The sequence below is a fragment of the Elephas maximus genome, chromosome 24, assembly GCF_024166365.1.
Source record: "Elephas maximus indicus isolate mEleMax1 chromosome 24, mEleMax1 primary haplotype, whole genome shotgun sequence".
Taxonomy (NCBI): Eukaryota; Metazoa; Chordata; class Mammalia; order Proboscidea; family Elephantidae; genus Elephas; species Elephas maximus.
In genome coordinates this window covers 26,491,507-26,503,621 of record NC_064842.1, presented here as the reverse complement: position 1 = coordinate 26,503,621, position 12,115 = coordinate 26,491,507, and the positions used below count along the sequence as shown (strand labels likewise).

At 42.3% G+C, this 12,115-nt stretch overlaps 1 protein-coding gene across 6 annotated transcripts in view; it reads left to right on the top strand.

Moving 5' to 3' along the window:
- Window positions 1–11,421, top strand: part of RYR2 (ryanodine receptor 2) — a 750,192-nt gene extending 738,771 nt beyond the window's left edge. For all 6 annotated transcript variants that reach the window (XM_049868553.1, XM_049868552.1, XM_049868551.1 and 3 more), the window contains 5 exons: window positions 2,026–2,182; window positions 4,408–4,472; window positions 7,304–7,404; window positions 8,970–9,021; window positions 10,074–11,421. In XM_049868553.1, coding sequence (XP_049724510.1) covers window positions 2,026–2,182; window positions 4,408–4,472; window positions 7,304–7,404; window positions 8,970–9,021; window positions 10,074–10,169 — 471 coding nt within the window. In that variant the 3' untranslated portion in view covers window positions 10,170–11,421. The remainder of the gene's footprint in view (window positions 1–2,025; window positions 2,183–4,407; window positions 4,473–7,303; window positions 7,405–8,969; window positions 9,022–10,073) is intronic.
- Window positions 11,422–12,115: the final 694 nt, after the last annotated feature.

Below are 12,115 nucleotides of genomic sequence, written 5' to 3'. Positions count from 1 at the left end.
ATCCAAAATGAGAACTGTGCATTTTATTCCTCTTTATTTTGAGCCTAAATAATGATATCCAGAAGACTCATCCACATAGCCATGAGCCTGCTGTTGAAGTATGCTGGCGTCCCTTCCTCAAATTCCTAGAGCTGTCACAGAATGAAGTTGAGCAGTAGGGCAGGGATATTGCCAGGTGAAGCTGGTTAGATGGCCCACCAAGAGATCTGAAAAGAAGGAGACATTGGCGTTGGTAATTTTACCTTATTCAGTGGTCTCGTCCTCAACATTGCATGTCTAGAAACTAGATGTGAATTGGTATCTTGGGGATAGACTCACATTAATCAAGCTCATAAGAGCCTGATGCGTGAGTCAGAAATTCAATATAGTACTTACTCTTTAAGAGTTTATGTAATAGACATTCTCTTCCTTGTAGAAAACAATCTATGTGGGAAGCCAAGTTAAAATCCAAAAATCTTGGTCAGCAGAATTCAACAGGGGGAATTAGCTGGATGATATTGGTCACTAGTGGTGTCACATGTTGTTGTTAGGTGCTCTCGAGTGGGCTCTGACTCATAGTGACCCCATGTACAACAAAACAAAACATCGCCCAGGCCTGCGCCATCCTCACAGGCATTGCTTTGTTTGAGCCCATTGTTGCAGCCACTGTGTCATTCCATCTCGTTGAGGGTCTTCCTCTTTTTCGCTGACCGTCTACTTTACCAAGCATGATGTCCTTCTCCAGGGACTGATCCCTCCTGATAACATGTCCAAAGTCCGTGAGACAAGTCTTGCCATTTTTACTTCTAGGGAGCACTCTGGCTGTACTTCTTCCAGGACAGATTTGTTCGTTCTTTTGGCAGTCCATGGTATATTCAATATTCTTCACCAACACCACAATTCAAAGGCATCATTTCTTCTTTGATCTTCCTTATTCATTGTCCAGCTTTCCCATGCATATGAGGCGACCGAAAATACCATGGCTTGGGGCAGGTGCACCTTAGTCCTCAAAGTGACATCTTTGCTTTTGAACACTTTAAAGAGGTCTTTTGCAGCCAGTTTGCCCGGTGCAATGCGTCTTTTGATTTCTTCACTGCTGCTTCCGTGGGCATTAGTCGTGGCTCCAAGTAGAATGAAATCCTTGACATACATCTCCTCACACAACCAGGGCTAGGGAGAGCTAAGGCAACCCAGAGACCTGGACTGGACACTAGTGATACGCGATTTGCCCACTATGGGTACTAGTGTGGGGAGCCAAGGGACCAGAATTAGACGTGGAGAAGTGTCAGACCAGAGCCAGGTGGATGTCCGATAGACTCCTCAATCCAAAGAGGCTAGACGAAGAGAGGAGGTTCCAGATAAAAGCTCAGTGTGGTGAAGTCAGGGAAGTGCGGGTGATGGGAAGTATGGCTTGCGTCAGTCCTTTTTCTGAACTGGGAGCTAGCAGCTGTACTGGTTGTGGTTGCTTTAATGTTTTCGGGTTTAAACAGCCACTGTTTTGTCCCTACCTCTCCCCTCTGTCTTTTTCATTTCAGATAGAAAAGTAGAGAAAAAGATTTCAGCATAGTGTGTCATGCTCCATATACGATAGATCAGGGGTGGGCGAGTCTGTGTGAAGTCAGTTTCTCTAACTTAATTTCTGAGATCCCATCTTGTTACACATCGGGCATTTACTTCCGCTTTCCTATTATATGCAAAAGAATCGAATGATACAATTAAATATAATTTTGTGCACCTTGATGTGATTTCCTTATTATCCCAGATGCTTCGGAGCCAAGATACTAGAGAGGCATTTTTCACTTTCTCCTAAGTGAAACAGGTGCTAAGCAGAACGTGCAGTGTAGAGTTTCGTTTAAAGAACTTACAGCTGTTTGTAAGAGCCAAGTGTTTGCATCACAGTTACTAATGTTGAAAGAAAAAGAGGTAACAGAGAATGAAAGATTCTCGGCACTTTCAGATGAGGATGAGGAGCTTCCGAGAACCTTAGGTTTGTGAAGTACGAAATGGGTGCTGTCCCCGGAAGTGATACAGTTTCCTCTTTTCCAGTGCTATATGTTCCACATGTACGTTGGGGTACGTGCTGGCGGGGGCATCGGTGATGAGATCGAAGACCCAGCGGGAGACGAATATGAGATCTATCGCATCATATTTGACATCACCTTCTTCTTCTTTGTCATTGTCATTCTCTTGGCCATAATACAAGGTAAGCATCGTCCTCAAGGAAGCTCAAGAACATATGGAGTTTGAGCCATACACGTTCTCAGCTGCTAACCAAAAGTTTAGAGGTTCAACTGCGCCCAGAGGACTCGGAAGAAAGGCCTGGCACCCTACTTCCCAGAACTCAGCCATGGAAAGCCCTAGGGATCACAGTTCTACTCTGACACACATGGGGGCGCCATGAATGGGAATCAGCTCCCGGGCAACTTCGTCCTGAAATCTATAGAGAACGAACAAAGATGTGTGGGGCCCGACTGTAAGGGGAAGATGTGTAAAGTTTTCTTTTTTTCTAATAATATGAAAGTAATAATTTACAAAAGGTTAGTTGAATGGCCAACAAACATTTCAAAATATGTCCATCCTCATTGATAGTCTGAGAAATGCATAGTGAAACAATATTGAGGCCTGTTTTCATACCCTTCAAATTGACACAAATTTAAAAATTGTCAATTCCGAGTTTTGTAAAGATGTGGAGAAGCGGGAACTCTCTGTTTGCGCAGTTTTCTTTTATCTCTTTTAAAATAGTAGAGCAGGAAAAGCACTTTTAGTCACCAAGACCGGGGTTGAAATCCCAACCCTGCCACTTACTAGGTTCATGACTTTTGGTGGGTGAGCCATTTCACCTCTGCGTCTATAAGGTGGAAATTATATAAATCTCTAAGCTGTAAGGCTACTGAGAGGTTTTAAAAAATGATGTACGTTCAAGTACCTAACCGAGTTGTTGTTAGCTGCTGTTGAAGTGACCCCGACTTGTAGTAGCCTGAAGCACAACAGAACAACATTAATGTTGATCACAACATTACCCAGTTCTGTGCCATCTTCATAATTGTTGGTATACTGGAGTCCACTGTTGTGGCCAGTAGGGGACTCATCTTACGGCACTATATCGGACAATATTCTGTTGTAGGAGTCACCACCCATCTGTCAGGTTGTCGTGGCTCTGGTGGATTGTGTGTTGCTGTGATACTGGCAGCTATGCCACCCGTATTTCAAATACCAGCAGGGTCACCCATGGTAGACAGGTTTCAGCACAGCTTCCAGACTAAGAAAGATTGGGAAGAAAGTTCTGTGGTTCTACTTCTGAAAGCAAGCCAGTGAGAACCCACGATCACAACAGAGCATTGCCACAGCTCTGTCCTGATGTTATAATCAACACATCATAAGTAATGATAGAGCTAGCTATCGTTGTTGAGCACCTAGTCATGCCAGGCACGTCAACTCGTTCCACCCTCACAACAACTTTATGAGAGTCGTGCTGTTGTCCATGCGAAGTCTAAGTAACTCGGCCAAAGTACACAGCTAAAAAGTATCAGGGCTGGAGTCCAAATCTAGGCAGCTGGACCCAGAGCCCTCACTTACAACTACGGTGCTGAACTGACACACTAATCCTTTTACTCCAGGGCAAGTTAGAGTATGATGTTTTTTTTTCACTCAGAAAAATCACTCACATTATCTTTTTCTGCTTACACACTTATTTAAACATTTATCCTGGCTTAAAACAAACGTCTATAAATGTGACATTATCCTTTAAGTTCCACAGACATAAAAAAAGGTCCTTTTTTTTTCCAGTAAAGTCCGTAGACAGATTTAAAGGCCTCATAATCCATTCTTTATGTCTTTATTGAGTGGTACAGTAATGCGTTGTCAAAGAGGGCACAGTCATAAAACACTCGGAAGGAAATGTGCAGCCGGTGAGGCTTAGGAGGGAAAAGGGCTCAAACAGCACCTCCATGCGGCTCCTTTCTGGTTGGAGCTGTTCATAAATTATGGAAGAGTTTCTTTATGAAGAATTTGTTGAAAAAAGTTATATGAGGCCAATTTTTGATTGTTAATATGATAATAATCTTTTACTTCCAAATTAGCACTTGAAAATTTTATTCATGAAGTTTTCTGTAGTTTATAACCGTCAGTCTCAGTTTTTCCTTCTTATCAGGAAGCAGCTGTATGTCAAGTTAAGCAAAGATTTTTCTATTTTATGGCTTCATTGTTAAGCTCTTTTTCAGTAACTGCATGTCCCGCTGGCTCCAAAGAGAGGACTCCACTTCTTTAGTGGGAGTATCAGATGTGTACTCATATTTTTACTGTGTTTGGTGGATTTTTCAAGGTGATTATGTGTTTTCCTTTTCCTTGAAAGGATTCACTCCGGTGCTATAAATGTTATTATTCTTCTCTGGTTGATAGAGATTACCTTGTGTCTTTACTTAACACCAGGTTTAATTATTGATGCTTTTGGAGAATTAAGAGACCAACAGGAACAAGTCAAAGAAGATATGGAGGTAAGCCTTTCCATTTCTGACTCCACTTTTTTGGTTGTGGGTGTTGATTTTTATCACTGACTTTATCGAGCTCTTAACCACTGTGCCAGCAGGGCACCTTTATCAAGAGAATCATGGATGTGGGAAAAAGGGGAAAAGGACAACGTTTTTAATTCAGGAAATAAATATGATTGAGCAGTGTGCTTGGCTGGGACCATGGTAGGCTCCAGGTGTATACAAACAGCAAGCCGGCACGTACAAACAGTATTATGTATACAAAGAGCAATATGGTTTGGTCTCTGCCCCCAGGAGTGTGGCGACCACTCATTCAAAAATTTCGAATCTTTGAAAAGTGAACAGGCAATTACAGAAGAATGTGATGAGCCCTTTATAGGAGTCAGCCATGAGTGTGGGGTCTCTGGTGTTAGTCACTAATTCACTCCCGAAGGCTCAGGGAAAATCCCGCAAGAGGGAGTCCACGCTGAGGCCTGAAGGTTAAGGAGGGCTCCACAGGTCTTTGGAGGGTTTTGATAGAGTGGGAGAGAGCAGGACAGTTTAGAAAACCTGCCTCAACCCTCCCTCAACTGCCCACCTCCAGGGCTGCAATTCACATCGTGTACCATAAGAATGCTATCATCTAAGCTTAGGTACCAAAACCCAAAAGACGAGAGAAAACCTCTTTTCTTGCAAGCGTAAGTGGTTCAGAATGACTGAAGCATTGAGCTCTAGCAACGGGGCTGGAGAAGGCAGCAGATAATAAAGAGCCTGATAATTCATTTGGGAAATTTACAGCTTAATTTATGGGCTGTGGGGAGCAAGAAAAGGATTTTAAGCAGGGCAACAATGAGGTGATGGATTTACAATTTAAAAAGATAGCTGTGTTTTAAAATGTGGGGAATGAATTAGAAACTGGCAGGACCAGGGGCAGGGAAGCGGCTGTCAGCATTTTCTAGGTAGGGGTTTATGAAGCGCTTGCTAAGATAGTGCCGCAGAGGAAACAGGGAACTAGATGGATTAAAGGACTTGGCGATGGGCCGAATGCAGGGGACGAAGAAGAGTGGAGCAAGCAAGGATGACACCCAGCTTTCAGCATGAGCCCCCAGGTGGATCATGGTGCAGTTAGCTGACCCGGGTCAGTCAAAAGGAAGAACAGGTTCATGGGTAAAGCTGATGAATTAAGTATTGAACCTGTTTAGTTTGCGAGCCATCTAATTGGATATGTGAAGATCTGATTGCTCTCTCAAATAGCTGAGTGTGGCTTATCTGCTGTCAGCAGTTGTTGGTCGATAAGGCAGGAAGAATTTTATAAATTATCTTGATCACCTTGATTCTGGGTCCTGGAATCTAGGGCATCATAAACATGCCTTGAGTGCTATAAAACAGCTTCCTATGTGCAGGGAAGATGGGTATCTGGACACACGAGGATGATGATGACTGAATTCCTTTGAGTTGATAGTGTATGCAATTCTAATAATAAAGTGGAGGGCAGGTGTGAGCAGGTGCCATATACAGCCTGCATGGAGAGCTGTGTGGTTAGGATTAGGGAAACACGGACAGACTAGGCCTTGGTTCCTACAGATGAATAGTATCCCTGGTACCTGCCCAAGGGGGCCGTGGTGGTTCAGTGGTAGAATTCTCACCTTCCATGTGGGAGACCCAGGTTCAATTCCTAGTCAGTGCACCTCATGCAGAGTCACCGCCCATTGGTCAGTGGAGGCTTGCATGTTGCTATGACGCTGAACAGGTTTTCAGGGGGACTTCCAGACTAAGATAGACTAGGAGGAAAGGCTGGCGGTCTACTTCTGAAAATCAGCCAATGAAAACCCTATAAATCACAAATGGGCCAATCCACAGCTGATCATGTGGATGGTACAGGACTGGGGAGCATTTCATTCCATTGTGCGTGGGGTTTCCATGAACCGGGGAAGGATTTGACAGCAGATTTTTAACAGCAACAACAGCATATCCAAGCATTAATCCTGTGCCTAGCACAGTGCCTGGCACACGGAAGGCCCTCCTGGAATAGCTTGGTATTTGGCCCCCCCAAAGGGAAATAACCTGCTCTTTTTCTGCCTTGGTTGTCATACTTCCTTCAGTAGGCTACCAGAATTTGCAGTCTCAGTTGAGTATGTGTTCAGTTCTGCCAAGATAACGTTAATCAACATCGTGAGCAAGAAGGATCACTAGGCCTGGAAATTGTTACTTAGCCCATTACCATGGAGTCGATTTTGACTCATAGCAACCTTATAGGACAGAGTAGAACTGCCCCGTAGGGTTTCCAAGGAGCGGCTGTGGATTCGAACTGCCAACATTTTGGTTTGCAGCACATCTCTTAACCACTGTGCCACCACTTAGGCTGGAGAAAATAAGGAGGTTGCTCTTCAGCCAGAATCATTCTGCACTCTTCTGCATCTGTTACTTCTTGCTGCTGGTGCCTATTAGTATTTAAACTAACAGCAAGATACAGTCATGCCAGCATTTAAATTTTTATTCATGTGCTTGATACAACCTCCACATTATGCTTCCGTTCGCATGTATTGAGTAAGCAAAATAGCTGGGCCTAAGTGGTGAGTGGAGTCCCTGGGTGGTGCAAATGGTTAACGTATTCGGTACTAACCAAATGGTTGGCAGTTTGAGTCCAACCAGAGGTGCCTTGGAAGCAAGGCCTCGTGATCCACTTCTGAAAAATCAGCCACTGAAAACCCTACAGCGTACAATTCTACTCGGACACACGCAGGGTTGCCATGAGTCGGAATCGACTCCCCAGCAACTGTTTAAGTGGTGAGTTGTGTTTTCTTGTTGTTTTGATTTCTGAACTCTCTGACATTTTAATATTTCCCTTTGCCTTCTAGACCAAATGCTTCATCTGTGGGATAGGAAATGATTACTTCGACACAGTGCCACATGGCTTTGAAACGCACACGTTACAGGAACACAACTTGGCCAATTACCTGTGAGTGTGCGCCAGCCCCAGTGTCCAGGAGTTCTCCCCAGCTCAGGGAGCTCAAGAAGCCTGAGCGAGATGGGCTTCTTTCTCTTTTCACTTACATTTCTCTCTCTAAGAGCAAAACTGACAGCTAGTGGCTCTCTTTTCTCTGGAATAGGTTCGCTTAAGAAATGAGGTTTCAGCTCTTTATGTGAGTGATACCTTCTGGAAGGTGAAATGGAAAAGTAGAAAGGGAGGAGGCGAATGCATGGTTTCTATTTTGAATAGGAGCATTCGGCTGCTTCCTAGAAGATACGTGAATGTCCCTTTTTTTTTTTTTTCCTGAGGATTTACGGATCCCCTTTTTTTTTTTTTTTTTGGCATTATTGGAGGCACAATTAAAGGTTACATTTTTTGAAATACATACGAATCTAGGAATTACATGGGACTCACCAAAACTATAGTTTGGTGGCAAGCCCTCCTCACTCAGTTTCTGACCTGATTTTCATATTAAACAGAGGAAATGCAGAGTAGCGTTATAGAAAACATTGCGGGCTTTGGGAGTCACGGCTGTGTGACTTTAGACAGATTACTTAACCTTTCTGAGCCTCAGTTTTCTAAATGGGGATCGTGATTCCTGCCCCATGAGTGAACAGATGTGAATACAGATGCACTGAGTCTGGCATATAGCCACTCCAAAGCAAACTTGAGCTGTGGCCACGTTTTACCTCCTTTGAAATCTGTTTACAAAGAAGTTTGACCTTTTGGTCCCCACAGCATGTTTGCCTTGTGGTTTGGACGCATTTCTTTGCGCTACCAAACAATGTGAACAGTTAGCATACACAAGGACGGAAGTATTTGGAAACATTGGATTAGCCATACAATAGGCAACTCAGCGCAGTATTGCCCTCAGGGTATCTGAAGGGCATCGTCACCATTTTCTCCAGGGTTAACTGAAGAAATAAATTCAAAGTTACTAGTCTTACATAATTCATCATTAATATTTCTATTGGAAACCCGTGCAAAATACAAAATAAAATCGACCTGGAAAAACGGAACTTAGAAGAAACGATGCCCCCAAAACACATTCACAGTGTAGATATTCCACTGGAAAAAAAGACAATGAAAAGTTAAAGAAAATAATTGTATGAAATCTCCACTGTAAAATTTTTGTGGGAAAATTGACCTTAATGACCATATTTTCAGTAAGATAAAAACTTTTAAAAAATCAGAATTGATTTAACGATACTTAACTGAATCTTGATCAGGAAATTAGAACTTCTCATTAAGCTCGCCTTCACTTAAAATTCATCAGTGCTGATTTGGTTCTGACAAACATGTTTCTGTTCCTAACCTGAAGCCAAAGTGTCTCTAGGGTGACAATCACCCATCAGCTCAGAAAGGTCAACTCAGAAAACCTTCTTACCTATTTCTGGTGCAACATGATTAATTTTCCAGAAAATGCATTTGTGTTGTTTTTTCTGTGCAGACCATAAGTGAACGCAATATAAAATACGTAAAACATATTTCCTATCTGTTTTTGCTGATATTTTTATATAATCCATTTCTGATAAGTCTCTCTGTGTCTGTAGGTTTTTTCTGATGTATCTCATAAACAAAGATGAAACAGAGCACACAGGACAGGTGGGTGAACAGTGACTGTATTCCATCTTCTGAAAGAAATGATAGAAACCCTACATATTGGAACAAAATGTGTACATTAAACCTCATGGGTGGAATCGCCTTCCAGTATCGGTTGTGTTATCATAATATAACATTCTTGTAATCTTGGATGAGGATGGAAAATTTGCCTTTCTTAACTAAAAAACCAAACCCACTGTCATTGAGTTGTTTCCGACTCATAGCAACCCTATAGGATAGAGTAGAACTGCTTCATGGGGTTTCCAAGGAGCTGCTGGTGAGTTGAAACTGCTGACCATTTGGTTAGCAGCCAAGCTCTTAACCACTGCACCACCAGGGCTCCTTGCCTTTGTTGGAAATACAAAATTCTAATGTCACATAAAACATGTTTTTCTTTTTTTAACTGAAAATGCTGAGTCTGTGTTTTGAAATCCTTCTTATAAGAAAATTGAGTCTTCCTAATTATAGTGTTCTTGATTGTTTAATCAGATAGCAGATTATTTAAATTGACCTTTAACCCACAATATTATTGTTAGTTTTAAAAAATTGCATATTAACTGCCTAAGGTACTTAAAGAACCCTCAAAAACGTAATCACAAAAATATATTTTCTCAGTGTTATATTATGGTCAGAATGAAGATTGATTATTTGTGTGTTTGTTTATTACCAGAAGTAAATAAGGCCTGGTACAGTGAGTCAGGAGTCCCTGGGTGATATGAATGGTTAGTGCAATCAGCTACTAACCAAGTTTGGCAGTTCATGTCCGCCTAGAGCACCTTGGAAGAAAGGCCTGGTGCTGTACTTCTGAAAAAGCAGCCAGCAAAAACCCTATGGAGTGCAGTTCTGCTCTGACACCATGGGGTTGCCATGAGTTGGACTTGACCCCATAGCAACTGATTTGCACTTAGTTAGGAATGATCTAAATGTATCTGGACTTCTCCAGTTACATGTGATCTGCACAACAACAAAATTGAGTTTCTTTCTATCTTATATTTTGTAGTAACACACATGGTGGGGAAAGACACAATGTTAATAACTTTCCTTTCCTTTTATAGGAATCTTATGTCTGGAAGATGTATCAAGAAAGGTGCTGGGAATTTTTCCCAGCAGGGGATTGTTTCCGGAAACAGTATGAAGACCAGCTAAACTGAAACTCAGACCCCAATCACCTCTAGAAACCAAATCCTTCTCTCTTTCTCTCTCTCTCTCTCTGGACTCTCTTGGAAACACCTTGTGGATTTTGTGAATTGCCAACATTGCGTGCTTTCTGGGAGCATTGCAGCCGTTTCTGAAGACCTGACTGTGCTTTTTCCCCCACTTTGTGTATTTTCTTTGAAAACAAGGACAGAAGAATAATCTAAATTCATACACAGACAAAAACAGGAACTCTGGAAAGAAAACCGTTCCGGACACTGTCTATCATAACCCAACCAAACAGATTTTCTTCTGAGACTCTGGATGTCTCCCGGAGCTGTGGGACATCCCCAGAGAAGCGTGGTACCACACTCACCTGATCTCTTTAGTTCACCATCCTGAAGGGAACTCTCTAAGGGTCACAGAGCACTGTAGCACTTCACAGATAGCCGTGGACACCAGTTGCGAAGGGAAATAGTGCCTTACTATATGTGGGTTGAGCTATGCAGGAGATGTGTACATGAAAAAAAAAATCTTTATTTTCTTTGTGTCGACCTTTTTTTTTTTTTTTTTTTCCTTAGTTAGATTGATTTTGTGAGTTGTTTTCATTTCTTCATTCTTTTCTTTGGTGGGGGAGGGTAAGGAAAGCAGTTCGCGCGCACACTTCGAAAATGGCGGCGGCGTGACTCAGAGAGGAGGCTCTTCTCATTCGGCGTCATTCGCATCCACCCTCCCCGTGTGCTCCTGCCCTCTTTTTGGTTATGCTCTGATGCAACGTTGCAACTTTATGAAATCTTTGTATGAACACAAAAAAGACTGCAAAAAAATACACTTTCAAAAAGAAATAATTCAGTGCATGTTTATTATGCAAGTTAAAACACAAAAGAACACCTTCAGAAGCAAGTTGATCAACGTGAGAGAACTTTCACGATCCTTATATTCATAGTAATCAAGTGTTGTGGGCTTAATTGTATATATGGAGCCAGTGTCATCAACCAACAATGTGATACATTATGAACTTGACAGTTGTTTTGGGTTTTATCTTTTTTCTTTTGGCCACGGGCGATCCGTTGTTGATTAAGGACCCCTTGTTAGGCCATTTTTTTAATATCAAAGCTGAAGCAATATCCATTCAGGGATTTCATCAGTTGCATCACAAAACACGGATGATACTATAAATCACTCCATTTTGAGTCCTTTTAAATGTAATGCTGATCTTTACAAATAAAAAGGCAGATTCAGAATGGAAGCAAGGTCATTTTGCAAACATTGGAGCTCTTTTATTACAAGTCTGCTTGTTTAATTTTAGAATTGTAAAACTGCTCTGATTAAACTATTTAACTAACTTTGCACCCTCTTTCTCTATTTCTCTTACAATTGAGACGCAGTCTGAAACCTTGAGATTTTCACCTGAGGTGGGTCTAGGACAATTCCAAACACTGCAGTGAAACCTGGAACATTGTCAGATTTTCTTGTAGCTAAGCAAGTTTGCAGGGGGCCGTGGTGGCTCATTGCTAGAATTCCCACCTTCCATGTGGAAGACCCAGGTTCAATTCTTGGCCAATGTACTTCATATACAGCCACCATCTGTCTGTCAGTGGAGGCTTTGGTGTAGCTATGATGCGAACAGGTTCAAAAGTGCTTCTAGACTAAGGCAGACTAGGAAGAAAGGCCTGGCATTCTACTTATAAAAATCAGTCAGTGAAAACCCTATGGATCCCAATGATCTGATCCCGTTGTGCATGGAGTTGTCTTGAGTCGGGGGGCAAATCAATGGTGGGCCAACTCGATGGCAGCTAACAACCACCCAACAAGCAAGGTTGCTGCATTTATGATTATGGAATTTCAGAGAAACCAGACGTCTCGAGTCACTCAGCCCACCCCTGACTAGTTTGTATGTCTTCACCACCATTCCCATGTCATGAGGTCATCCAGACTTCTTGAAAACCTCTGGTCAGAAGAA